The sequence below is a fragment of the Wyeomyia smithii genome, chromosome 3, assembly GCF_029784165.1.
Source record: "Wyeomyia smithii strain HCP4-BCI-WySm-NY-G18 chromosome 3, ASM2978416v1, whole genome shotgun sequence".
NCBI classification, from domain to species: Eukaryota; Metazoa; Arthropoda; class Insecta; order Diptera; family Culicidae; genus Wyeomyia; species Wyeomyia smithii.
In genome coordinates, this window is record NC_073696.1 from 38,798,468 (window position 1) to 38,826,106 (window position 27,639).

General features: G+C 38.7%; 1 protein-coding gene across 4 annotated transcripts; it reads left to right on the plus strand.

Annotated features, from left to right (window-relative positions):
* Positions 1-1,666: 1,666 nt before the first annotated feature.
* Positions 1,667-25,640, plus strand: LOC129726737 (DENN domain-containing protein 1C). Of its 4 annotated transcripts, none has more exons than XR_008728400.1 (11): positions 1,667-2,340; positions 3,521-3,739; positions 8,950-9,274; positions 9,331-9,763; positions 9,824-9,972; positions 10,037-10,177; positions 11,442-11,474; positions 11,581-12,096; positions 12,960-13,754; positions 19,609-20,137; positions 20,956-21,093. XR_008728400.1 is itself a non-coding variant. In XM_055683780.1 (11 exons), exons 2-11 carry the CDS (start codon positions 2,324-2,326, stop codon positions 21,817-21,819), a joined length of 3,492 nt encoding a protein of 1,163 aa, XP_055539755.1. In that variant the 5' UTR covers positions 1,668-1,860; positions 1,950-2,323; the 3' UTR covers positions 21,820-25,640. The 4 variants fall into 4 exon arrangements, 3 of the variants coding, with proteins under 3 accessions (XP_055539755.1, XP_055539754.1, XP_055539756.1); XM_055683780.1 differs by lacking the exon at positions 19,609-20,137 and having other exon boundaries at positions 1,668-1,860; positions 1,950-2,340; positions 20,956-25,640; XM_055683779.1 differs by lacking the exon at positions 19,609-20,137 and having other exon boundaries at positions 1,668-2,340; positions 20,956-25,640.
* The last annotated feature ends 1,999 nt before the right edge of the window (positions 25,641-27,639 follow it).

The window sequence follows — 27,639 nt, forward strand, 5'->3', positions numbered from 1 at the left end:
TTATTCAGAAGTATCAGACGGGTGAAATTCCGAAAACCATATGAAATGTTGGATGCATCCTCGATATTATCCAGTAATAAGTTACCCCTAGGACAGGACGTGACAAGTGGCTTCTAGTTATTTATCTTTTTGCTCAAAATTGCCCTCATAAAAATTTTTAATTTTTTGACTCGACGCTTGCCAGCGTCGCTAAAAATATTTAATAAAGAAAATGTCTATTCCTAAGATTTTCAAGTTCTGGGTTTCAATTATAATTAATTTTTTTGATGATGGTTGCTCAGTGAATATTGCATTGATTTAAAGACAAATTTTGGATTTATTTGAACTAGTCATAATTTCAACTTATTCCGGATTCCTCTTGCTTTTTATAAAATAAATCTGCAGTCATACGTATGTAGTTTCAAACATGATTAATATTTCGAATGTTGATTTTCACAGATATTACTAAGTCCGGTGTATGAAAAAGTGTATGAGAAGTTGTTGAACAAAACGCAGTTCATCTTCTTGGTAAGCAGAAACCGAGCCTTTGGCATCCCTATACCGAGTAACAGTGAATGACAATGAACTCATGTCCTGGGCGCAAATTAATTTGTGCCCGCTGTCAGCAGTAAAATAAAGATGCATGAAAAGAAGCGGTGATATGCTATCTCGTTTTTACATATGTTGAGGTGTTAACCCTTGAAACATGGCGTGATGCCAAAGGGGTGGCAGAAACAGTGTAAACCAACAATATCGAATGTTTGCTTTAACTTTGACGGAACTTTAAGTGATTTTTGGTTTCTCTTGTCTTGTCCTGTCCTAGGGTTACCCTTTTGACAAGTCTGCTTACGTCAGTTTGACACTTTAATCCAGAAATCACGAAAATGACGTAAGCAAAGAGGTTCGTGAATTACGTACACGCACTATACACGCATACAAAATATTACCAATGAAGTATTTTCCATTTATATTTTAAGTGATATATGTCGATAATTTACAGTATGAAGTCAAGCGCATATGTGAAAGAAAATTTTAAATGGTAGCCCCAATACATGGCGCGCTCAGGGTTGGGGAGGTGTTCAGCCAAGTGTTACACTGCGTGCGACAATGAAAAATTGCGTTACGTGAGGGTGGGTTATTGAAAATAACCAAATTCCGCATTATGTAATATTTGACGGTTCCTAACATGCTTTCATTTTTTTTAAAAACGTTATTCAACAGCTCAAAACATCTCAAATAATTACTGACCATTTTCAAATTAAGCTAGCTCTTAACAGAGCTGATAAAAGATAAATAAAATTATGAAATATTTCAGTTTGCGTTACGTTGTTTATAAACATTTCCCGATCATGCGCCCAGTATGAGTTACCGTGTGTCCCTCGTTTTCATGATGCGTTATTATAAGGTGAGCACTAACTTGTGAAATAACCGCTATAGAATTCTATTCAAAAAGTGAACATTAATCATGCATTTGGTAATTATTTTCATTGATAATCAACAAATAAATTCCTTATGATTTCATTTCATTTTATATATTTTGAACTCGTATTTACCTTGTGATATATCATCATCATGTCAACACTGTCAAACTTGCCTGTCATCTGCCAGCATCATTTCGCTTCGTTGACACATTACTTTATCTGTCCCCTCTGTCTGTCTCTTTCTGTGACCTGCTTCACTTCATTCATTCAAGAAAGAGTTTGATTCGCGAAGGATTTGCAGTCGCCCGCAGCACAGCACAGTACGGTTGTCGTTTGCTTCGTTCGGTAGAAAATCTGCTTCGTTTCGTAGTAGTGCCGTTTACTGTAGAGCAACATAGTAAACATTTGCTGGAGTAGTATTAGAAAGGGGGAGTGTGTAAAAATTTCATTGCGAAAAACGGTACGTCTTCTCGTTGCAATCTTCATTTAGTGCTTTCGTTTGTGTCTCTTTGTCGTCTTTATCAGGCTAGAATTTTTCTACCCAAATAGAATGGAATATGGCAGACGACTAGCGCTGTGCTAATAGTGTAGAAATAATACCTATATGGGGCCTCAAAAATCGCACGACCAGCGATAACCGTGAGCTGTGTCGAAGAAAAAGTGCTGCACAAAAAAAGTGATTCCGTGATTCAGCCGTGAGAAAAGATCGAAATGGACGGTCTTTAGTGCGTAGAAAATAAGAAAAACTGGAAGCTACATCCAGTTTCGAAGGTGAATCGTGTCACGAATTCGCGTTCTAAGCGAAAATATTGCAAGTGGCTAACGCCCCATTGGTGGTGTTTTGCTGAAGGCAAATCCTACTCCCAACCCTAGTGGCACCAGCAGCGGACGGCAGTCATTCCAGTACCAGTGTAGGACGTGTCATGAACTCCCGAATAAAGTGAGTAATAAAAAAATGTTAAAGTGGCGAAAACTTTAATGTAGAACATGAGAAACTATAAATAAGAGGTAGGAGATGATAGTCATCTCGAAAGGAGGCCATTTAAAATCGACGTTTTCTGCTCTAGAAGGTGGCATCCAGAACGGTAATCTTATGAAACGAAAGGCCTTGAGTATTTAGCAGTGCTGCCAGAATAAAAAATGATTTTTGTTTTTATTAATACAAATTTGTGTCTAATTTGTTTTTTGCGATGTTGCTCAAATTATTCATTTTTGGTTTTCGCAATATTCTTTTAGTAGCGCTTAGCAGAATGATGCGGATAAAGTAGAGTGTATTTAATTTAATTCAAATATGAATTATAGATATTGTTTCCGTGAATTACACTGGTAATCACAGGTTCTGCCCTAGAGCTCGAACTGGAGAAAAATGAAAGATTATAGCTTTTGAACCATTCCTGTGAACTTTGGAGCCCCTAGCAAAGATAACTTTCTCAGACACTTAAATGCCGGGAAATCCAACGTAGAAGCGACGAACCCGGCGAGCACTTCTGCATACACTATGGGCTCCAAATTTGTAAAGAAACGTTTCAAAAACTATAATCTTTTTTGGGGAAACTTTTTTTTACGCCTTTGTCGACCAGTGTTATCCATCAAAATGTGCGCCAAATCTTTAAACATTTGGACAAAACAATATGATTCTAAGGCAAATTCTGTACCGACAACGGAAACTATCTCATTTAATATTTAGTATTGACCGTATTGACATGATCTTCGTGAAATAACGATTTTATAGACTGTGACCTTCTGATATTGTTATGTCATTCGAAAAGATTTACTATCTTTTCAGATAGATAAATGGCCAAAAAGATATTTTTTGTGGCGATTTCTTACTCGAAGAAATTCAAATCCTCTATATTCATACGTTTGTTCATTCAGAAGTGTATAATCAAATACTACAAATTTCGTTATATCTAGTGTATTGTAAGGAGAATCAATTCTATGAACAGCCTCCTTGTTGCTCCTTGTACACTAAACATTACAACATTGGGAACTAGTCCAATGCATCGATTTTTATGTGCTCCAGTTTGCTACGGCTCATCCCCTTCTCTGCAACATGAACTGAACCCCTTTTTTTCTTTCTCCCTTTTTTCAAATGTCATCAACAACGACGACAAACCCAGGGAAGATGTCAGCCGCCTGTTCGAGTACTGGTGTGAAATCTCCCCCGGAACTGCGACGTCGCCGTCAGCGGCATCCCCATCCAACACAAGTCCGGCTCCAGCAACAGCAACAGACAAAAGTCCGCCGGGATGCATTGTGCAGAGCTTTCCGGAATCATTCAAGGATACCAAGGTGATTGCTGATATTCCGGCGTTTGCATTTCCGTGCGCCTTCGAGAGGTAAGTTTTTCACCGTTCAACAGCATGAGTTTGTCTTCAAACGGACATTACATCATTAACTAAGTTTAGATACATACTCATAAAAAAAATCCATTGACGAGTATTCGCTAATCAATCATCAGTTTGCAAACTATTTGGCACATTCTATGAGAAATCCCTAATTTAAAATAGCATGATATCATACCCACAAAAAGTTTTAATTTGCGAACCAATCACTTGAATACAATGTTAGGCGCCAAATAACTTTTGCTACTTATGCAAAATATTTTCAAAGACTTCAAAATCAAATGACACTATATTAGATGTACGATTTCAGGCTCAATTCTATGACTTCTCTGCCTGCCGATGCGGGATATAACAACCGCTACATAAAATAATTCTAAACTGAACCACGAAACCAAAATCTTCCATGCTTCAACAGCTTCGAAATTTGATCACAAATTCGGTTTAAAAATATCGAAAAAGATTTGTGATGTTGTTAAAATGCCAAAAATGGAAATGATACTAAATTACACTGAATTCAAACGATTTTTCTTACACGTAGCGGAAAGTTTTATCAAAATCGCGTCGATCTTTTCTTTCACGATTTGTTTAAAATTACGCGATTTTTTTACGTGATTCTTTTTTGCGCGGACGCATTTTTTTTCACTGGTAGAACTCGGAAACGCCGTGAACTTTATGCTTTTTTACGCCACGCATTTAGGGTCAGTTGCCAAAATATCGTAGACAGATCCATCAGGTATATTCAGATGGCAAGTTTTTTAACTAAACGTTGCCTTTTTCACCGGACGCTCCCTCACAATTTTAACAACTTGCGGAGTTCTCGCAGATCATGGCCGACCAGATCTTGTAAGGTCCTTCAAAGCAGATGTATAAATCTAATTGTATTAAAGGGTGACAAAAAAGTCCGGTCACACAGGAAAATATCAATATTTCAAAGAATAAGAAGAAAATCTGAATCTGGTTTTCATAGCTTTATTCAGTAACTCATAAAGATACTTCACAGACGATATCTCGGTCATTTTATTTTGAAATATAGATAATAAGTGTTTTCTTTCTAGTTTCAATTCAAGTTGGGATTATTTTTCGTAGGATACGCGAGTTCCCTATCTTTTCTCTTAACACTACTCATAAGCTTTTGCACAGTGTGTTCTCCGACCATTTTTACCACTTTAAGCCAATCTTTTTTAAATTTTTCAACATTTTCCGCTGGTTTGACATATTTCCTCAGTTTTGCCTTGGTCAAAGCCCAAAAAGTTTCAATAGGGCGAATTTCAAGACAGTTTGGAGGATTCATCTCCTTTGGGACACATGTGACATTATTTGTTTTATACCACCCTAGTGCATCCCTAGAGTAATGGCAGGAAGCAAGATCGGGCCAAAAGAAAGGGTAACAACCTTTTCTGCAAACACTCTTTCACGTAAATTTTACCATTCATTGTGTCATTCGTAATGAATGGACGAGATATTTTGCCACATTCCCAAATGGCCTGCTAAACCATTACCTTCTTGCCGAATTTTTCGGTGTAAATGGCTTTCACTGGTCCAGGGACATCCTTTCCCTTCGGTGATGTATAAAATTCCGGTCCTGGCAGAGTCTTGTAGTCCATCACACGCCCCCCCCCCCCCCCCCCCCTAAGCTGTCCACGTGGTATGTGGATGGCCCCTTATCCCCAAGATATCCGTCTCGGTCGGGAGGCGCTATTGAGAAGTGAACTTCTATCTGACACAGATTCTGTCATGCTATGGCTGCTTCAGGCATTATCTACACAGGTTCGGGACCCCCATGTGTCCCGAGTACGTGGATGTGGAGGAGACCACTGAGCATGTCTTTTCCGTATGCCCTTGCTTGCGCGTGCGAAGAGCCGAACAACTTAGTTCGGAAGGTGAGCGAAGATCCGGACATCTAGGGTGCCTCCAGCTGCTGATAGTCCTGGAGCTACAAGGTATTAGCCACACGCCAGTGGTAGCTAACTACCAGTCTCCAGGTGGTTGACTATAAGGTATAAGAGTAAAGAGGGTGTATGAAGCACAAAAAACCACTTCTCGACGTAACAATTAACCGTTCGTTGCCGGTACGGGCTGAAGCCTGGGGGGAGGGAGATGTTTGCGGTATCAGTTAAATTCAACCCCACTCCCTTAGCTATCTTCTCAGGTGTCTGTAAACAGATTTCCTCGCCATCTTGGATAAAATGAGTAGGTGCATCAAACCTGCCTATTGAGTAAATTAACTGTGTCTGGGCTAAAATTATCAAAAATCTGTACCGTAATGATAAAAAAAACCTCAGTGAGCATATCGCACAGCCCTACGTATAAGCTATAGGTTATTAAGGAAACAGCCAGAAAAGTTTTCAATGAGCGAAGTGGCTCATGAGCGAAAGTTTTCAATGAGCGAAAGCGGCCGAAACGTCAGGCAATTTATACATATGTCGTAAAATATCTTAAAAAAGACTGAGAAACCCAAAAAAATCACATCCGATGTTTTTCTCAGTTGCAATCGAAAAAGTTTCTCTGCTCTTTACAATAAATTGCGTATTTTGCTTTCCATACACAGCGTGTTGGAAGCGCGCAAAATAATCAACTCATCCATTCTTTGCCTTTTGAACACTAAAAATCAGGGTGTCTAGAACCGGGTAAAACATGTTTTTCTCTTAAAAAATCATGAAATTCCAAAAAATTAAAAAAAATTCATTGTTTCAGTGGCATTTTGTTCTAAAGATCTAATTTAAATTTTGGTGCATTGAAATAATATTTTTTTTTTTTAATTATTGTTCCTACATTTGCTCTCACTCTTATTCTTTCACTAATAAGTATATACTCGGTAGTCATATGCCTAGGATATACGAAAAATGTAGCAGAAAGTTTCGATTACAACAAAATCATTTAGCGTATTCAACATTTATAGTATATTGTGAATAAGATTTATTTTACTTACGCTAATTTACCTCAGGGGCAGAGAATGAGCTAACCATTGGTTCAATGAACTACTAAAAGTGTCTACGAACTCTTCAAATGAACAGTTCTTTCGAATTAATTGAAACAGATTCTTGACTTGCACCCAATTTCGAATCGAAAATTTTTTGGTTTTGTTCAGCAATTTATTAATAAAACTCGTAAATATCCAGGAATTTATCGCATTTCAAAAAATAATACTGGAGGGAAAAGTTTCTACATATGGCTTCTACGTTGATTGCGCGAAATGCATTGAATATTTTGAAACTTCTTTCGGAAAATTCGTTCAATTGGTAGGTTACTACTGAAGTTCACCTTTTTTTCCTTGCGTCTTATAGCATTTTTTCTCAGCTTTCTGATGCTTCTCTCAGATTGAAAATCGGTAGTTGCGAACAGGGTCAAAATCGCATTTTTTTTAATATAATCGAAGATGGCGGCCAAAATTCTGATCACTCCAAATAAAAGCTCTATCATTCCTCTTTACAGAAAAGTGCTACTTATAGTAGGTTACATAACAAATTTCAAAGATATAGTTCAAATAGAACATCAAGAATTGCTAACTTTTGTCTCAAAATAAGCCTAAAACAGTTAAAACGGCATTGAATTCAACACCAGCCAATTTACCGAAAATATCGTTTGTCATCAAGTTTACGTGTTGTGTTTTCCACGCGCGTCAGATTCCCACCGATGCGATCGCGTCAGCAAGTCTTCGCTGCTCTTTTGACTTATTTCCATTTACTTCCCCCCTTATATCTTCCGGTATTTGCCGTCCCGTACGCGCGCGGTTTACGGTTGCTGATTATTTACTTTTCCATACTTCCACAGTGTTCGAATTTGTAAAAAAAACGCGGTTTATTTTGACTTGTCCGTCCGATAATTGTACGACCGGCACTACCGGCTCCCATCCCTTGGTTTGTTTATTAACGCGATCTTCGATTTCCTCATACCGGGTGTACACACTCCGAGCGCTTTTACTTTCTCTAGTCCGATAACGGGTGTAGTCAAGGCCTTCGGAGGAAATGCTATCGTCTATCGTTTCGAGTGTCGTCGATAGACAGTCGAGCGGTAATATAATTTGATTTACTACGAGTGATCGTCAAACCGTTTGTATGGTGCAGAATTTTATGGATTTTTAAGCTTCAATACGGACGAGTGCGTTTAGTTTTATGATTACCATGCGGACGCTCGCTCGAGTAAATTCGAAATCACTTCAACGCCATTTCTCTCTTTCGATAAAAAAACGCTCATCCATATATACATGATGGAAACTGACCGAATAGTGCGATAATGCGCACTAATGATTTAATTCAATTGTTATTGAACCGTTCTTTGTGACTGGTACAAATTGTTGCTGACTGCGGTCATCGTGGCTTTGAAATGGTATGCTTCGTGAACCCCTATTGCCGTTACGGGCAGAGGCAGAACACGATAATCAGAATGATTAAGTGATGTGGGTAACGGGAGAGTTAACATGCGATCATATCTCAGCTGGAAGACGAAGGAAACTGCTTACTACAACCATAAATATAAAAATGTATGGTGATAAAAGTGAGCCCATAGTTTCCTGCTTCACGCGGTCGGTTTGTTATGGTCCACTAGCCGCGACACACAAACCCGGATCATGCTTTTGAAGATCGTTTTATTTGACTCATTCATTCAATCCAATTATTCAATGGTTCATAATGCGATCCAATTCGTAAGCGCGATTTCCTATGTAAAAAACAAGAACCGCTGCTTGGGGTTTATGGAAGGAACATTCAATCACGCTAAAAAGTATAAGACGCTATATACTTAGTAGTAGACGTATTTCTAGTATCTGTCATATTTACCATCGCTTACAAAGCTCACTCTTCTCTATATGATGACAAGGCAGCGCAAAAACTTCCTCGAATCAGAAATATCTGTTCCTGCAATTCGATGGACGACAGCGAACATGGAATGGTGCTGAAATGATTCACATTTAGCACTACCACCTATAGGTATACTATGTATATATCAACACAAGCCAAACAGGTTATTCCTTTCGTTCATATCAGCTGAGCGTGAAGTTCGCGAGATCGGAAACTTATGACTAAGTGCGACTCGTGTGGCTATTATCTCAGGAAGGGGAAACAGTCAAATGCAGCGAATTACATAGCGTAATGAGTAAAAGTCGGATGGAAAGATGGATGAATGAAATAAATTTATATTAGTTTACCCTAATCACCAACTTTTCTAATTATCTATCTTTCTTCTCTCTTACGACGGCATTCACACAGGCGAACCATCCAGGTGCATTCGTTTGTACTAACCAACATCGACTCGAAGTGGCGATTTGGATTCTGCAGGCATGATCCGAAGTCGCCCACAGCGATGGTTATCGTCACCTATCTGCCATGGCACGACACCTTCATCCGCTTTTTGAACGTGCTAGCAGACGTGCGGAAACATTCTCAGAGCGAGTTTGAGGCATTCCTAGCAGAAGCCTACAACAAGGGTGTGCCCGAGCCGGGCGGATGCTTAAAGCTGCAGTATGACCGACCGGTGCAAACGTTCAGTTTTCAGAGACCACAGCAGTTTCTGCTTCCCAGTATACCGGAGAATGTAAGCGGCGTCGCAGGTCACACAATTCGAAACTAATATTCTCTTCTCAATTCCAGCACAATTTAAACTTGTACTATAATTTCGTGGAGCCAAAATTTATGATAGGAATCTTCGCCGCGATGCTGGCAGAGCGGCGAATAATCTTCGTGTCTCGCAGGTTGGATATCCTGTCATCGTGCATCCAGGCGGCCAACGCCTTCCTCTATCCGATGGTCTGGCAGCACATTTTCATTCCGGTGCTGCCGATGAAGATGAAGGACATCCTCGGGGCCCCGATGCCTTTCCTGATTGGCGTTCCGGAGGCGGTCTTTGAGTCGTTGCGCCGGGAGGAAATCGGCGATGTCGTCATACTGAACTGTGATAAACGAACGCTGGAAACACCGTTCGACGATGTGAAAAATATGCCACCGGAACTGGTCGCCTCGCTCAAGAAACACCTGGCCAATTCGGCTGAGCATCGGGGGGATCGGGTGTCAAAGATATTTTTAGGTGAGCTTGATTCTTCTCTCTTTGCCACTGCAGTGGTTTAAAACTTCAACTTAATTACAGGTATATTAGTGCAATTAATTGGCGGGTATCGAGACGCGGTAAAGTTCAACGATAAGATCACCTTCGATCCGGACACGTTCATCGATACCCGACCGTCGCATCTGAGGCCATTTCTAGCGAACATGCTGCAGTTACAGATATTCCAGCAGGTAAGTACTGCTCGAGCATCCTGCCCGCACTAGATTGGTGACGTTTTTTTTACTTTTTTTGCAGTTTATTGAGGAGCGGCTGGACATGCTGAACACCGGTCAGGGGTTTTCCGATGAATTTGAGGTGGAATGCTTTCGGTACGCGGAAAAATCCGGCCGGAAAGTTAAGCAATACAAAGATTTGCTGAAGAATTTCAAGGATAAGGTATTGTTCAAGAACAAATTGTTTAGATAGTAGAAGTGCTTTTTTGTTTGTTTTAAGTTGTCGGAGTTTTGTGTTTTGTGGAGTTTTGCTTGTATGTTACATCCGTGTTGATTCTAAGATGAAATTAAATATTTTACCATGAGAGACGCGCTACAATATTTTGAGACGTTCAACAGATTTAACGTTGATTCTTCAGGTCTTTTTCATAACCCAGACCAAAAAGAAATCTTGCTATCCTTAATTTTATAATACTAACTAGTCTGTGGTAATAAAACACGTGATAACGTTAACATTTGCTTAGTAAAACCTTGGTTTTAACGGCAACCCTGAAAGGCAGTTTTTGTCGTAAACAATTTTTTAATGTCTTAACAATAGGAAAAATATTTTGCTGTCATCATTTATGTCTGTCTTAACAATTTGTAAAATTTGAAGATGATATTAGATGGTATCAGTTTCTAGTGCTATTTCTAGTATCAACCTCGCTCAATATCAATTCAATTCTTCCACAAAAAACTCAAAATAATAATGTTGTGAACACTTTGTTGATCTAACAAAATATCAAAGTCTTCACAAATTGCTCAAAATTGAAAATCAATTAAAAAAAGTTGAAAATCTAATCCTGTAGAAAAAGCAGAAAGGTGAAACCAAAAAAATTCCGAAAGTCAGAGCATTTCCTAAGGAGAAGCTTTCCTGCTTCCTCAATATACTAAAACCTGAATTAAGTATTGCAAACCCAAAGAAAGTGGTTGCAATAACACGTCTAAACAAATTGACGCTTACGGCGCTGACTATTTTAACATTTTTAACATTCCACGTCATAGGCCTTCGGCATCATAAATTACGATTTTTCGTAACAGATACTGTTTCTTTCCGAACTTTGATGTGTCAATAAGAAAAAAATTAGCGTAGAAACTTATTCTCTAGTCTTACGACTAATTATACTTAATTGACAGTATTTTATACCAGCTCAAAATAAAATCACAATTTTACAAACATTCTGTTCGAGTTTAATTTCAACAGTCATCTGCTTTATTTTAGTTACGTTTGTAGTACGTCTGCTCATTTCGGCAGTTGTTTCCAATATCATCTTGTTATCCCAGTTACGTAATCAGAATCATCATTCGTTTAAAATTGTATGTTCGCATCCATTCATCATCACGGCTTCTAATCTGTATACTCTTCTACTTTTTTTTTAAATTGGTCCTGCGCGTTTCTGCTACCATTGAACTGCTTTGAACCATTTCTCGGCTTTTGTCCGTTCCAGACCAACCCGGCTGTTCGATCCGCTGTTAAATCGGTGAGTGGGAACTTGTCATTTATGTTCACATTGACTCACACTGATAACCTATCTCGAAACTAAACAAATCATAATATAATCTTGTTATCTTCGACTCTTCCGACAGGTGAAGGAAGGTGGCAAGGGAGTGAAAACTGCCTACAAAGGGCTCCGGTCGAAGTTCCGCGAAACCACGCCTCCCAAGTCCAAACTGGACAGTAGTTTGCACTCGCACGTATCGCAGTACGATATAGGTCACCAGTCCGCACCGAACTCGCCCGTATTCAACAAACGGCCACAGACGATCGCCCTGCCGGACGACTCCTACCACGGTCACGCCCAAATGTTGACCCCCTCCAGCACCTCTCTATACAACTCGCCGCACATAATGATGAGCAATAGCAGCCATAACAACTACAACACGATCACCGGGTGCAGCACTGGAACCATGAACAACAACTTCAGCAGCAGCAGTAGCAACAACAATCACCACGGCCATCACTATAACACCAGCAGCAGCAGCGACGTACGGAGTCCATCACTCAGTCTCAGCCCAACCAGTTCGAACTCCTCATCGGAAATGAATCTGCTGCAGGAGTTGCAGCATTTGGCGCTTTTCAAATCGCCAGCGGTCAACCGAAATGTAAGTAGTCTGCTTGTTTTGAACTGATCTCTATATCATAGTAGTAGACAGTCGGTTTTTTGGTTTGTTTAGCGAATGGTTGCTTGTTCTCAGTTTAGTACTTATTCTGTTCTTTGTTTTTTTTTTCTTCTGTTGAAATAAGCATTCTTTATTTCCTATATTTTGCGTACAAACACTAACATGCTCTACTACATCTGAATGTCTAAACGAAGAAATGCAATTTATGCTGCATTCAGCAACGTGAGGCTTTTTTGGCATCTAAAAGAAGAGCGTCAAATGATGTTTTAGTAACCAAAATGCATGACAGAAGCATTGGATGAAGTTGAACATATTATACTATTTTTGAAAGTAGTTTCCAGTATTGGCTGACGGTCTTGCGACACCTCTAACGTAAGGGTTAGACAAGCAGCATAAGTAATGATTCTCCGATGAAACCTTTTTCTAAATTTTCTAGTTTCCAGCAGTCATTTTATATTTGTGACTAATCCTCTCATATTTTCGTACTACGGTGAAGGAGGAGAAGTTAGGAGTAATCTGTTAGTTTCCCTCACGGTACAAGGTTACACAATGTTAGGTTAGTTGAGAAAGAATAGGTGTTTGATGCTCTTACAAAACAAAATCAAATCTTAAAATCACCTATACATATATAACAGAACCACTTTCTCACGTGTTATACTTTCTGCTTTTCATTTCTTCCCAAACCATTCTGTGTCGACATCAAATACCATACCTTTGCCATAATTCGACTTCCAATTCAATACATTCATTTTCAACTTCGTTCATTAAAATGACTCAAACTGATATTTCATTATGATCGAATGTAACATTCCCATCGAATCATCGACCAAAAAAAACTTGAATAGCTCAAACCAGCGTACAGTATGGACGGAACTATCCGTTCATCGTCCCGGACCGGAGCTCCTTTGAGCCCGCCAGGATCGGGCCAAATGTTACCTCGCATACAGGAAGCACCATCATCTTCGTCAGCCGCGGCGCAACCGTTGCTGCAACTGGATCTCGGCACAGTGCGAACGGAAAACGGGCGCGTCGGGAACAACTACAACAACAATGACGACGATGACGATCCCAACTTTGATCTCTCGCCTGATATGCCCTGCCCCCCAGTGCCACCCCGTCGTTTCCAAACGGCAGCTGAAGCACTGGCAGCCATTCAAATATCACCCCCGCCCATGTCTCCCCCCTCGTCTTCCTCGTCAACTTCGGCATCACCCTATAGAAATTATAACTTCCTTCAACAAGCTGCCATAATGCAACCCAAACCAAACCATTCGGCTCAACTCAATCCGAATTCGACCGGATCAGCCCCGTCGGTCATTAGTCAATCACCTCCGCTTCCTTCACCACCACCGCCGCCGCCACTCAAAGCGAGCCGGAACGATCCGCTTGTGACCCAGTTTGACGACGACGAACTGATCACCTTAATGCCAAATAGCTCCACCAATGCTAGTAGCCAAATCGTGCTGGAACCGACCGGTCGCCAACCGAGCCGCTCCAACAGTATTAGCAACAGCAGCAGCCACAATACACAACCAGCAACGCCGCATGCTCCCTTCCACCATAATAATCACCAAAAGCCACCGGCTCCACAGCCACCGCAAAGGCCACCGCTGGCGCCGAAGCCCACCTTCCGCAAAGAGGTAACGCTGCTTTACTACCTATTTTACTACTTCATCCATTGCTTGATAGTTTACTATTTGCTCATCTGCTATCACCATTTTTCGCTTCATAATTAAATATGATAAAATTTTTATATATATCATCTGCTACAATTTCCCCCCTGGCAACTGAAGATTGGCTTTGGAAAATCGTTACCCTAATTGGAGAAAAAAACCGTTCACCACAGTTACTGTACCTCAAAATTGGATGCATGAGTGACGAATGAGATGTTTAAATGCTGTGCTTTCTATCGCAATCAACAGAATTTTATAGTTTTTTAATGAATTTTGAGATGAATTATTCGTACTGGAAAAAACGAGGCGAACGAATTGGAAAACCCTATTCTCTTTTTCTAACATTCAAATCGATACGAACGAAAATCGGAGTTCGATTTTTCTATACTTTCGTCACAGACTAACAGACATAACACTTCGAACAAATTTTCAATAAAATCATCGTTCGGATGATTCCAGTACTTTACGTTAGTAACGTGTTAGACATTCACTGTGTGTCTTTTTTTTTTCACCTTCTAGCACCTAATTACATAATACAGAGTGCCGGAAACCTGGAATATTAGCGAATATCAGGGAATTTATTTTTCGATCAGGGAAATCAGGGCAAAACTGAAGAACATTCAAGAAAAAATTTTAAACCGAGACGCGATTCTTTTTAAACGGCTCTTTAGCGCCAAACCGTTTTTTTTTTTCAGCGTAAAAGGCTACCTTCTTCAATATTCAATTTCCTATCCGATCGAACACTTTTTTCACTGGGATTTCAGATTGCGTTCATCTACGTTACACTTTTTTTGTGGTGAATGCTGAAAAATATATAAGGGAAATTATTGTCATATTTCAGAGAGTATCAGGGAAAATCAGGGAATTCAATTGTGAAAACTTTTTCGCCCACTGTAACAATAACAAGTAAAACAAAACCCCAATATATACTTCATAAACTAGAAATACAAATGTTTGAACTTAGGTAATATCGAGAATCCTCATTCGAAATATAAGAAAAATAAATAGAAAGTAGTCAATGGAGTATTATGAAATTTATGAAAAAGTTTTTAAATTCCAAACTAAGAAAATATAAAAAACGAAGAAATGTAACATTGAAAACAAGAATAAATAGGAGAGGCATAATCTAAATCTACCTGAATAAGCTCACATGTTTTGGTAAAAAATAGCAACTCCAACAAATCAAAGGTATTTTAAACTTGATGCTAAATGTTACGAATTGTTACATATGGGTATGAGGGAGGCAATATCAGCGTAACGTAACTAAAAATTTCTGTAGAGACTCTCCAAAAACGAATATTTTTATTGAGCAAATGCATCTACTGCCTTACGTAATTTTTATGAGGAAGCAGGTTTTTGGCGTTACGCTTCGCTACGTGTGGGGGTTCTGGGCCAACAAATTGAGTGGATGACCCTCGTCTGGCTAGTAAGTCAGCCTTTTCATTTCCTTCGATTCTTCGGCAAACGGTAGAATGTAGTTGAGCTTTGCTTTTCTGGATGTTTTGTTTCTCTCTAATTTGTGGTCCTTCTCATTCGCACTGATCAGCGCTTGAGTGCCGATGAACCGTCAACAATCGTCAACTACACAGGTCCAACATCTGTTGTCGTTTATAACCGAGTTTGTTTCAAAGCTATGTTGTATACCGTAGTGCATTAAATTTCGGACACTTAAGCTATGATTGAACTTCTTGCACTAAAAAATCAACGAAATATGAATTTTCTCGTCGATCTTGAAGGTTTAACACTTTGGTTATATTATTGTTGTTGCAATTAAGTGCTATTTATCTAGATTCAAACATGTTTTGTTTATGAAATTGACTAGAATTCAAAGCTCGGCTTTGTTCAAATTCCGAACACTGCTGGTTCCCTGAAAGTGATCCTATAGTAAAGAGCTATACATCACTGAGTAAAGGACGTCCCAAGGAACGAAATGGTTTACTGTCATACTGTTGATTACTCTAGCTATAATAATGTGATTTTTATTCTCAAGTGTTCGAAGTATGAGACTGTTCGTAGATTAAATCAAAACGACGATTGATGTAAAAATTTATCTAAAAAAACAAGATTTGCATCTTAGGTTTTAAAACGCTAACAAAAACTATCAAGGTCCAGGGAAAGTTAGAAATCAAAATTGCTAAATAAAAAATATTTAGAAGGCCAGAAAAGCCAAGAATAATTCCAATCATATTAAGTTGAAATGAACAAAAACTGAACCATAAAAAAATAAGATCCAAAACTTAAAACTGTAACTAAAACGTCGACCCAGCGTTGTTGATGACGTCTCCTGGACCACCAGGGAACGAAACACGAGACATATGAACGCTAGGTATTTGGATGTTAGGCATAGTAAGCTAAGCATACACACGCGAGCATAATGGATACGATGCATAACGGACGCATCGCCGAATGGACGCCAGGCCAAATGGACGCAAGGCCGAATACGATGTTGTATGATCGCATGAGATCCAATTATCTTCACTGTGTGTCCCGGATTTGCAATATCCATTTTGCATCAGAATGTCTATTGAAAATATGTTATGCATATTAGATGATTACAAAAAGCACCATTCAATGAATTATATATCATACTCAGATATTTTTTACACTGCGTATGTAGCTCAAATGTAAATATATTCTTAAAGAGTTGGGCATTTGTTTGTTTTAAATCATGCGGCGAAGACACATAATCGAGGGCAAAGAAGCAAGGTACTAAGCCGCCGTGGTTTCCGCAGTCCGAGTCCGCCGCCGAACCGCCGTCGGAAGCGGCGGCCTCTTGCATACAAACGACATCTTCTGGTTTGTTAGGTCTACTCAAACAGAGTTTTTTTTCCTTAGTTAAGTCCGAACGAGTGGTAGCGAGTAAGGACAGCATTCGCTCGAACAGCAAGTCGGCCGAAGGTCGCCAGTGTATTGCTTTCCATTTGATACTCTGATCCGGAATTCATGTTATTGAAAAAGTGCTGTGATGATAATGACGATAACACCGTATTCCGCCTCACTTCCACTCGGCCTCGCGTCCATTCGATCCATGTGCCTCGTGTTTGGTGTCCATGTGCCTCGTGTCTGTATGCCTACCGTTCGTTATGCCAAGCATTCGTATGCCTCGAATCTGTATGCTCAACGAGGTGTCACTGTGTCCGCCAGCCACGCTAGGACTTGGGCTCGAATCCAAACGCCGACATAGGTATCGATAGTTGTGGGGTAGCGTAATCCACTCACAACCAGCCCACACTGGTCTAGATTCATCCATAGCCGATAATGAAAGATATTCTAAGACGAAAAATTAGGGTTCTGGGGGGAATCGCCTCCTCGGGCGTCGGTGTTTGACACAACAATGGCTGAACTAGTCCCACGAAAAATACTTAAGGTGAAACGGGATTGTGGTCTTTTCCTATACAATCTTGAGGTTAGAGTTCTTTTTACTTTTGTAGTTTGAGCGCTAAAAATTCGGCTTCCACTAAATAAACAGCACTCAAATTGCTACTTCAGGCATGCAACAGTTGTGAAAACAATTGATCAAAACAATTGTTTCATGTACGTAGTCTTCATAAATCAAGAAAAAATTAGATAGCAAAATTCGAGTTGATCGCGACCACATCCCGATTCACCTTAAGTTTGAAATCGTTTAAGGGAATTCCTAGGGTCAGAAATGTTAGAAAATGATTTCAAAGAATTGGCGTTTGCGAAGCTCGGAAGCTAAAAAGATTCTAAATTGAATTCAAAATTCAAGAGAAAATATTCTGAAGGCTTGAAACTGACAATACAATATGCCGAAAATCTGAACCAGAGAAGGCAGGAAGTCACAAATATCAAATCGCTTTAGTTAAACAGTTAAATTAAACCAGTTCATAATTGCGGAAAGTTTGAAAAGACAGAAAATTATTTCGAAGAACTGTTGCTGAAAATAAATTAAAAATTGATGTGAAAATCATAAACAGTCATAAAAAGTGGAAAAATCATCAGCAGCCATATGGCTGAGCTGGACTGAGCGAAACAAGATTGATGAATCACTCTAGTAAGATTGCATAGAAGTACACAGCGGTGCGCACTGCTGAGATAAATACGATAGCATTCGAAAGACAATCATGCGTGATTTGCGGCTGGATTTTCTTCCAGTTCCGAGATGCAAAGCAAACAACGCAATCTACTTTCCTACTCAGATGCTCCCCTCATTTGATATATGATTAAGAAACGCACAGTAAAAGTATTGCAGTAAGCTCTGTTGTGTAGTTATTGCTTTTTTTAAGCAAATGCGACGCTTTGCCCACCAGTGTGAGAGCAATTTGTTTTCGCAGTGAAAGACATTTTCCTGTACGCTAGTGATTTTCATAGGAAAAATGAGAAGCCTGCCCATAAGAAAATTGGGATAGATTATTGGAAAAAAACGTTCTTTAAATTTGAAACAAACCGAGTGTACAGGTATTCCTCGTTATGACGTAACCTGCCTTACAATGTAACCTTTTTATAACGTAATTCGATATAACGTTTTTTTTTCTCCATATAATGTTTTTTTTTTTAATTTTTGAATTAAATAAACTTTTTGTGCATCTAAAAATGCTTGGATGACCAGAAATATCTACAAAATAATCGAGAAGAAACATTAGGTAGCAGATTCAATATGTTATATATTTTTCAAATATGTTCGTTATTTATGTATATAAATAATATACAATAATGTATAATGTATGTTGTGACAAAAAATCGTTAAATTAAACATGAAAATGTTTAATGAAAAGTACGGTACTCTAAAATTTTGGATCATGTTCGTAACAAGTTTAAAGTCATTTTTCTACTGCATTTTCAAGAAAAAAAAAACATGATTCGATATAACGTAAATTCGACATAATTTAATGAATTGAAAGAAGAGTTACGCTATAACGAAAAATCCCCTGTATTTAGAAAAAATACAGACATTCATTGTGTAACCCAGTAATATTCTTTTGAAATACAAAAAAAAACAACAAATTTATGCTATTTTTTTCCTTCAATTTTACTATTTGAAAAAAAAATTAAGAATTTATACAGCAAAGTTAAAAAGTGAAAATCATCAATTTTGGCGCCATAATTTTTTCCATCATTTGAAATAGTAAAATTGTATTTTGTAACTTGAAGTAACTCAAAATTTATTATACTTTTTTCATACCCGATTTTATTTATCTGTTGGTGGAAAAGAATTAGGCCAATTTGATCTCACTCTCGGTTGAGTTTTATGTGTTTTCATCAGTAGTGATCGAGTGTTTTCGTAATACTTCTACTATTTGTTGAGAATGATTTTCAATTTTCAGCCAGTAAAATTAGAACTATCAGAATATTTTTGACTTAGTATATTACGATTATGAGGATAGGTTTTTCCTCCAACCATTGTTTCGACAGTAAACAGCAGCACCAGTTGGATTTGTTAAACCTTATTTCAGGCCACTTTACGAATATTTCGTCGTTAGAATAGTAAATGTATATTCTAACATGATGAATTTCAAAAAAGTCTCTGTTGACGCAATAGAATTCAGAACAAGTATGAACGAGCCCTCTAAATTTTCCACCCTATATTCGATACGTTAAAATTTACTGCAATCAATATCCCCGCTGGAACACATCACAACAGTAGAGTAGGACATACTTCGCTTCACTCCTCGCTAACTTTTCAATATACTTTTTCTTTCTTTTATGATTTCGTAACCGTCACCACAAAAACTACCGCTATACCAACGTCGCATTTATGCCCTCTGCTCGATTTTGACCCAAATGGCATGTGTACCTACTTGATTGTAAAATGCGAAATACCGCTTTACTCCACCTGAACAATCCCAACCCGTAAACACAGGCAAGAATTCGTATTGGGCGAAAGTTCAGCATGCAGACTGTGATGAACCACGATGTTTAGGCGGAACCAGCCATTCGAACCGTTTTGGGGTCTAAGCAAAATTTACATCGCGAGAACATCATTTCTAACCACGAATGAATCAAACGTTTTACATCTCTGTCTACTTGTTTTTCTTTCTCTCATCCGTTTTCGATAATAATGTATCCCATACCTACCCTCCCCTGGTTAACAAATATCCTCGAAAAATTCCCCACGCCAACCGGAGATGCCAAACACAATTTCGCTCTCGACTGAACCAAGGAAAGATGCCAAATAGTACAACCTTCGCCACCAACCGTACAATCGAACTAGCTAATAAATAACCACCCTAGCGAGAATGAATTAACTGCTTCGAGTAGTAGTGATCCATCTGGCGGCCAAACGTAGAGATGCAACAACACGGTGTGATCCATGACGATTTGAAATGAATCCTTTGATAAGACTAGTTTAGCACCACCATCACCACTAACCTCCGAAAATGCGCCATTAAGTAAGATTCCAAATTTTATCGCTTTCTATCGCCTGAAGTAAACAAATGTTATGATGATACACTGGCTTACCGAAGTTTCTGCATTAGAATCGTTTCATATCAGATCAACAAAGATTTCACCCCATGATGTGTAGTGTCACTGTTGTTTAGAAGGCATCCTTCACAACATCATCCGTTCATTTTTTTCATTGCATTGGGCGCGCGCTCACACCCACCCAGTTTTTCAATCATTCACGGTTGCGATGGTATGGGAGTCGCCTGCACTTTCCTTTACCCATTTGCTCGCGCGAGTTTTCCATTTTTCTTATTGCATCCGACATTCCGTGTGACAAACCGTTTTTTCCTCAATTCCGTTTGCATTTTATTTTTATTTTTATTTGTTTTTGAATTTTTACCCCGCTTTGCTAATCCCTGTTAATTGGCGTTAGCTTGTTCGCAAGCAAAATTTATACAATTAAATGGTAATTTGCTTGATGTGTGTTGTGACTTTACCTTTAAGTGTTCGAAAATGCGTTGGTTTGTATGTGTGCGTTTCGTGTTAAACGTTTGCTCTGCTGTTCAACTAGGAATGAAGTAACAATTTACTAGAGACCGTTTAAGCATAAGTTTGAGTTGTTAATGAAGGTTAATAAAGCTTCGAAAGGCTCTTTTCACTATGAGCGAGCTTTGTAATTCAGCTACACGTTCATTGGAAAGAGATTTTTCCTCGCTAACTGACAACGCCAAGAGTCCGTTGCAAAACTGAGCCCGTACTATCTTCCTCGCCCTTCCGAAAACAACCAACTGCTCGCTTAATTCTGTCTACCGTATCATTGCAGTCTAACAACGATGTGGCTGATGCTCTTGTCACTACCGCAACATCATCCATATCCCCTGTGCCCAGAACGGGAGCCATTCCCATCAAGCCCCCGTCTCCGTTCGGTAACGAGCCACCAGACACATCCACAGACCTGATCAACCTGGACACAACCAATTCAAGCTTTGAGTTAGAAGATTTCGATCCGCTAAACGATAACGCTAAGCCAATACCGACAGCCAGCGCAGCTGTACTAAATTCCTGTGGACTAACTGCACCCGCCGCGACTCTCAGCCGCTCCCCACCGGCCCCAACTGGTGGTCTAGGTTTCGATAATCCTATTTATCCTTACTTTACACCAACGCATCTCCACGGTACCACCAAATCGGCAACGTCGTCACCGTTATCCTCGTCTTTCAATGCCGTCACCAATAACACCCTAGCGCAAAACTATCACCACGCACACCATCAGCACTCACTATCGCAAGGAAACTTCTCAGCGGCACGGACTGGTCCTGTTGGTAGCGGTTCCACTAAGCTCATCCCCAATAGCGCACAAGACGATTTCGAACTGCTACGAAACTACGGTCTAGACAGATTCGGCTCGCTCCTAGATAGCGCTAGTAACGGCAAAGAAAAACCACAACGGAAACAACAACATCACATGGCAAGTCTTCTCAGCAACTCAGCAGTTCATCATCAACAACAGGGAAATATAAATACTAACGGTAGTAGTCATCATTGTAGTAATAGTAACACTAGCGGTAATAATGGATTTAATAAGTTAGGCACTGTAAACAATTTTGTGAATGGACGCGCCAGCAATGCCAGTACTGCTAGCACCGGCGGTACCAAAACATTCAACAATTGGACCACCTTCGACTGATTGGTTTCGCCTAATGCTAAGGGATAGTATTTTTTGCCAGCGTTGAGTTTGTCGTGCTAAAAGTCAACAGTTTACTTTTTCTTTTTGTTATGATAGTTATTGTTTTCTTTTTTGTCATTTATGGTGTGATTTATCTCCATATCCTGAACATTCTGAACGAAAACAGATTAAGTTGTTACATTATTTATCTGGAGAACATAGACGGTAGTAATTTATGTCTGATTGAAAGCATACAAATGTTGTACATAGTGCAAAGCAGCACCGTTATCTGCCCCGATAATCAGCTTCACCGGTAGAGGTGCGCAATTCTACGTTTTTTCGAATAAATGACAACCAAACTAAAACTTTTAGTTTTAGGCAGGCTTTCAACAACAAAACAAAAAGTTTGTCACGTGTTCTAATCATACAATAGCGATCGAAATGAACTGTAGGGAGATTTTAACAGATATTAGCAGTGGGCAATTAATGGCTCGTGTATAGAGAAGCAATGTTGAGAACAGGCGAATAGAAATTAAAAGATAACAGATACATATTTATGACGTTAGCAAAACAAAAAAAAAAAACAAGGAAGATAAAAAGGCAAATTTTTAAAAGAAATGATACTTATATAGGGGTCAGAATTCGTGAAACGGATCACTAAAAATCGCGATGTCTAATTTTTTCAAATAAGTATTAAAAACTTCAAGAGTTTCACTCGGGAAGTTGATTCTCCAATTTTTATTGAATTTGAGTAAGTTTACAAGTTGTTATTGTCATTTGAAATTTAGGTCAAAATTGTTTTTAAATAGACATAGCTTTAAAAATATTGCATCGAATTTGATGAAATTTTCACAGCAGATGCATCCTGAGTTGTAGTTTTCGAAAATATTTTTTTTGGAGAAAAAAATATTTTTTCAATAGTAACTATTTAAAACAATATGTTGAAAATCTATGTTCTGGGGGACTGAAAAATCTGAAAATAATCACAAGTATTTTTGACGAAATTTCGAAATTGCCCTGGAAATTTCGCGGTGGTGATATTTTTTGATCAAAAAATATGGACCTTCAAAGTTGTTGTAAGTATTTAAAACATATTGTTTTAAATAGTTACTATTGAAAAAATATTTTTTTCTCCAAAAAAAATATTTTCGTGAACTACAACTTAGAAGGCATCTGCTGTGAAAATTTCATCAAATTCGATGCAATATTTTTAGAGCTATGTCTGTAAACTTGTAAACTTGTAAACTTACTCAAATTCAATAAAAATTGGAGAATCAACTTCCCGAGTGAAACTCTTGAAGTTTTTAATACTAATTTGAAAAAAAAAAAGACATCGCGATTTTTAGTGATCTGTTTCATGAATTCTGACCCATAGACATTATTGGACGCTCTAGTGTTGATAACGTTGTTGAGTAACTTTTTAAAAGCAGATATTAAGAAGGACGCGAAGCGAAAAGACAAGAATCGAAAGGCAAAATGTGAACGGCACACATGACACATATTCATCACTCTACTAAGTAGAAGAGCAACTTGTGCTCTACCTAATTTTCGGTCTAAGTTTCGAATCGACTCCCGGATGAGGAACCGTTTGTGATGGGCTTGGTGGCAGAAGCCGCAGAAGTGAGAATCTCGGTTGAAGTTTTTGTTTGACAATTTTAACAACTGAATGTTAAAGTGTGTAACAAATTCAATTTTGTAACGTGATGATTCTAATCATTTTCGATAGAGGATTTTTTCCTTCATAATGTTTTTCAAAAGTACTTTTTTCGCGTAATTAAAGTGTGAAGGTATTTTCTTAGCTCTTGAATTTAATACTACTTTTTAAATATCAGAATGTTGAATCAATTTCCGTCGAAACACAAATATTGAGTTCATGGATTGTTGATAACATTGTTGTTCACACTTTACGCTGACTTTAACAACGCTTTGTAGAATATATCTTGCTCACTTTCCCTCTCGTGGAATTTATAGTTAGATTGTAGACTGCCGAAGGAAAATTCTTTAAAATAGTGGTTGCACACTTTCAAAGTAAAATGTTGTAACAGTGTAAGTGTTCTTTACAACTTTATGTTCGGCGCCATTTTAATTGCAGATGCATTCTCATAATTTTTAATCGAATACCATTACTCATTTAGCAAGCTTACAAACGGTCATCATTCGGAACTCACCATTTATAATACCATTCACGGAAACAACACTCTTGTTTCCAAATCACCATCGGAGGATCAATTTTCTATATGACAAGTTTTGTACTCTCGTATAACGAAACAATAATTAAAACGCATGTACGCTATATCTTACACACAATCTATTAAAATGAATCAATAATTTTGATACTTCGATTTCTCTAGTTAGTCCGAACAAAAAAAAAAATAAAATTGCCATATTAACATTTCATTCATCAAACAGCAAATAAGATTTGTAATATTACACACATATATAGAAATCAGCAAGCGCAAACAAACGATACATATTAAATTTTGCATTTGGATAACTAATGTTTTCATTATGAAGCAAAAAACAGATTAAAAACATATGCAAACTTCTCATGAGAATATTGGATTATTACGTATATGAAAAAGACTAAAAATCTCACATTATCACAAGCAGTTTTTTCTTTTTGTGATGTGCGTATCATTAGATTTTGAATTGCAATATAGATGCCACACCAATTCGAAAGACTTGCAATTATTCGATATAATTTTAACAGGAAAAAAAAGTCAAATCCCACAGATTTTTACCAAACCCCAAAACTCATTGGATTCCCATCCACTGTTTCTCCCTCGAATATCCAACATTCCCCAATAAACAGCAGTTTTAGCGAGTGAAATACTAAGTATATTTATAGTGAAGAAAATCATAAATCGATAGAAACAAAACCAAACCAGATATCCATATAAACGGTTGCCAAGTTGAAAGACATGTTTTTAAAAAACTTATTAGAAGGTCAAACTCTGTAGCTGAGAGTAGGTAATATTTATAAATAGATAAACTCGACATCGTAAGGATTTTAAATGGAGAAAAGAATATAACTTATTATAAACGGTGGGTAATAGTCGTGGATGTTTGTCAAACAAACAAAACGGTAATATAAAAAGTGAAGAAAAAAAATGTTCGAATGCTCAAAACAGATTTAGAAGGGTCGCTAAACTGTGTCCTTGAAAATTGGAATTCTCTATCCTCGGTGTCCCGCACTGTTATTTTCTTTCGCGCTCAAACGTAGATAGCATTCCTAATTTTGTTTAGAGCTTAGCTTTTTACATATACCGCGTTCGAACTGATCACTATAATTTTTGAACCACGGAAAAATATAGTGGTTTCGAGGATGCTTTGAGTGTATCACCTATAGAGTTGAAACCTGTATTTTGCAAAGCATTAAAAGCAGTCACAAAATTTATTTATTCAAACACCAAAAATATGCGCTAAATTGAATAGCATCGAAATTCGTTCATGCGTGGAACATGCTACAATGATAGACGTTAAAAAAAACAAAGCAAGTTAAAAATTATACTAAAATCCAAATTTATCTGCAAACATCACACACTCACACACATAATGTACGACGTGTTGTTTACTGGAAAAAGACAAAAACATAGCAAAGTCAATCCTATTTATTGAGTGTTTTGATCGATAACAAAAAAAAATTAACAAACTGCCGCTAAACATCAGGTATCTAACAGAAGCCTGGGAATTAAGCCATCTTAGGATGTAACAAACTCTCTGAGAGGTTTGAAACCCGTCTAGGAATCAGCAGTGAATCCCCAGAACATGAACCATGTTGAAGTCAAAAGCGGACGAAAAAGATGAAATAAAGAAAATCATTTAATGTTTATCAATGCGAATCAATGGCTATGCATTGTATCAATTGTGTATCACTAATCCTTGTAGATAATAAAAGGCAGAGGCTCATACAAATTAGTCTTTATTGGTCGAAGACTGAAGCGAAAGTGATGGATGTTTTCAAGCCCTAACTATGTTTGTAACATGTATTGCTACAGCAATCATTGGGTTACTACAGCAGTCGGTTGCTATCTAACCGAATATGTCATCCCATCCTCGATCGTAGTGCTTCGAAGGGCCTCTCGATACTCTTTTAGTGAAGATATCAGCGGCTTGCTCGGTTGTTGGTACGTAAAGAACTTTGAGAGATCCGTCCTGTAACTTTTCGCGAATTATAGCGGATATCCACATGCTGCAATATGGCGGATATCCCATTTCTTCATTCACGGGGTTTTTCAGTGATGCGAATGCAAGATTGGTTATCCTCACACTGCAAGCTTTCTTCAAAGATTTCCTAATCAAATTGCTTCACAGAAAGTTCGGCTCAGTGAAACGTATTCGGCCTCTGTTGAAGACAACGCTACAGTGTTTTGCTTCCTGCACACTTAGATTTTATTACCAAGAACTCAACAGTTAATAAATTCAGCAAAATGTTCCACAAGTTTTCGGCAGATTTCAGATTTGGGTCCAATGGAGTTGATACCGGGTTGCATTCCATCATTCCAAAACGTCGCAGAGGATCCGAAACATATTTCGGTTGGATCTTCATTGTTGCTTGGCAGCGATATGAGAACCAGGAAATGCTTGAGTTCTCCCATGTCCGTCATGTCGAATCGCTTGCGTAACTTCGCCTTGATTTATGTCACCAGGTCAAAATGGCTAGAGACCAGGATGATTTCGTTCACATAGAGCAGTAGCTAAACGACAACGGACCCGATTCGTTTCCAGTAAAGGCAGCTGTCCAGATTGATTCGTGGGGCTTGCTTCAACCCATACAGTTACTTCTTGAGACGGCAGACCAGGTTTGGGTACCTCAGGTTGTCGCATGGAGATTTCTTTTTTCAATATGCCATTCAGGAAGACCTTCTCCACATCCATCTGATGAACATGAAACCCCTCTTGATTTGCGACAGCCTACAGCACTCGTACTAGTGCTGGGACTATTCGGATTTAAATATCCGGATATCCGACCTCGGATATCCGACAAATATCCAAAATCCGGATCAACCGGATATCCGAATATTATCCGACAGGATATCCGGATTCTCGGATAGTCGGATATCCGGATATTGTATCCGAACATAGATTAATGAGAATTATGTAAACAATTACTTACGTGGGGATGGGGGATTGTGGAAAAAGCTATTTTTCGCGTTATATTTCATTCGAACGACAGAAAAAAAATCCGGATATCCGGATAGTATATCCGGATATCCGACTATTCGATTATCTGTATCCGGATATCCGGACATCCGAATAATATTCGTTTACACATCCGTGATCCGAGCTTCGGATACCCGGATAACGAATATATCCGGCTATAAGTCCCAGCACTAACTCGTACCACGGTTATCTTTGCCACGGGTGCGTACGTCTCATCGTTGTCAAATTTATAGCGTTGCGAGCAGCTCTTTACTCAATGCAACCCTGCATTGGAAGTTAAGGTTCAACGTAGGCTAGTAGCAACTTGATGCGTCAACCACTCCCCATTCACACCCCCACGAGTGAAAAGAAGGTTCCGCGGAAAACTTCAAGGAGCTCACTGCCTCAAGTTGGAGCCCTCAACCATCTTAGCTCGATAATATAGGTCCCAGAAACCACCTTCATGTGTCATGTGTCTGTTGCCCACCGCTTACAGCAGGCAAAGCTAACCGGTGTCGGAGAAAAGGCGACCAGCAGTTCTGCTGATGGCAACCGTCCGACAGATACTGGATCCTCCAATCCAACCGCAAGCGGATCCAACATGTAGTGAACAGTTTCCGTTGTATCCAAGTGGATCTTCTTTACGCTAAGGGGGCCTCCAGCGTTCTTAGCAGAAGATTCGCCAAAGAGCAATTAACC

What these genes read in the sequence shown, in the direction of transcription:
- LOC129726737 (XM_055683779.1), top strand. An exon ending in TTTCCGTGCGCCTTCGAGAG is followed by an intron (nt 3,740 to 8,949) that starts GTAAGTTTTTCA and finishes GCATTCACACAG; the next exon opens with GCGAACCATCCAGGTGCATT. An exon ending in TTCCCAGTATACCGGAGAAT is followed by an intron (nt 9,275 to 9,330) that starts GTAAGCGGCGTC and finishes TCTCAATTCCAG; the next exon opens with CACAATTTAAACTTGTACTA.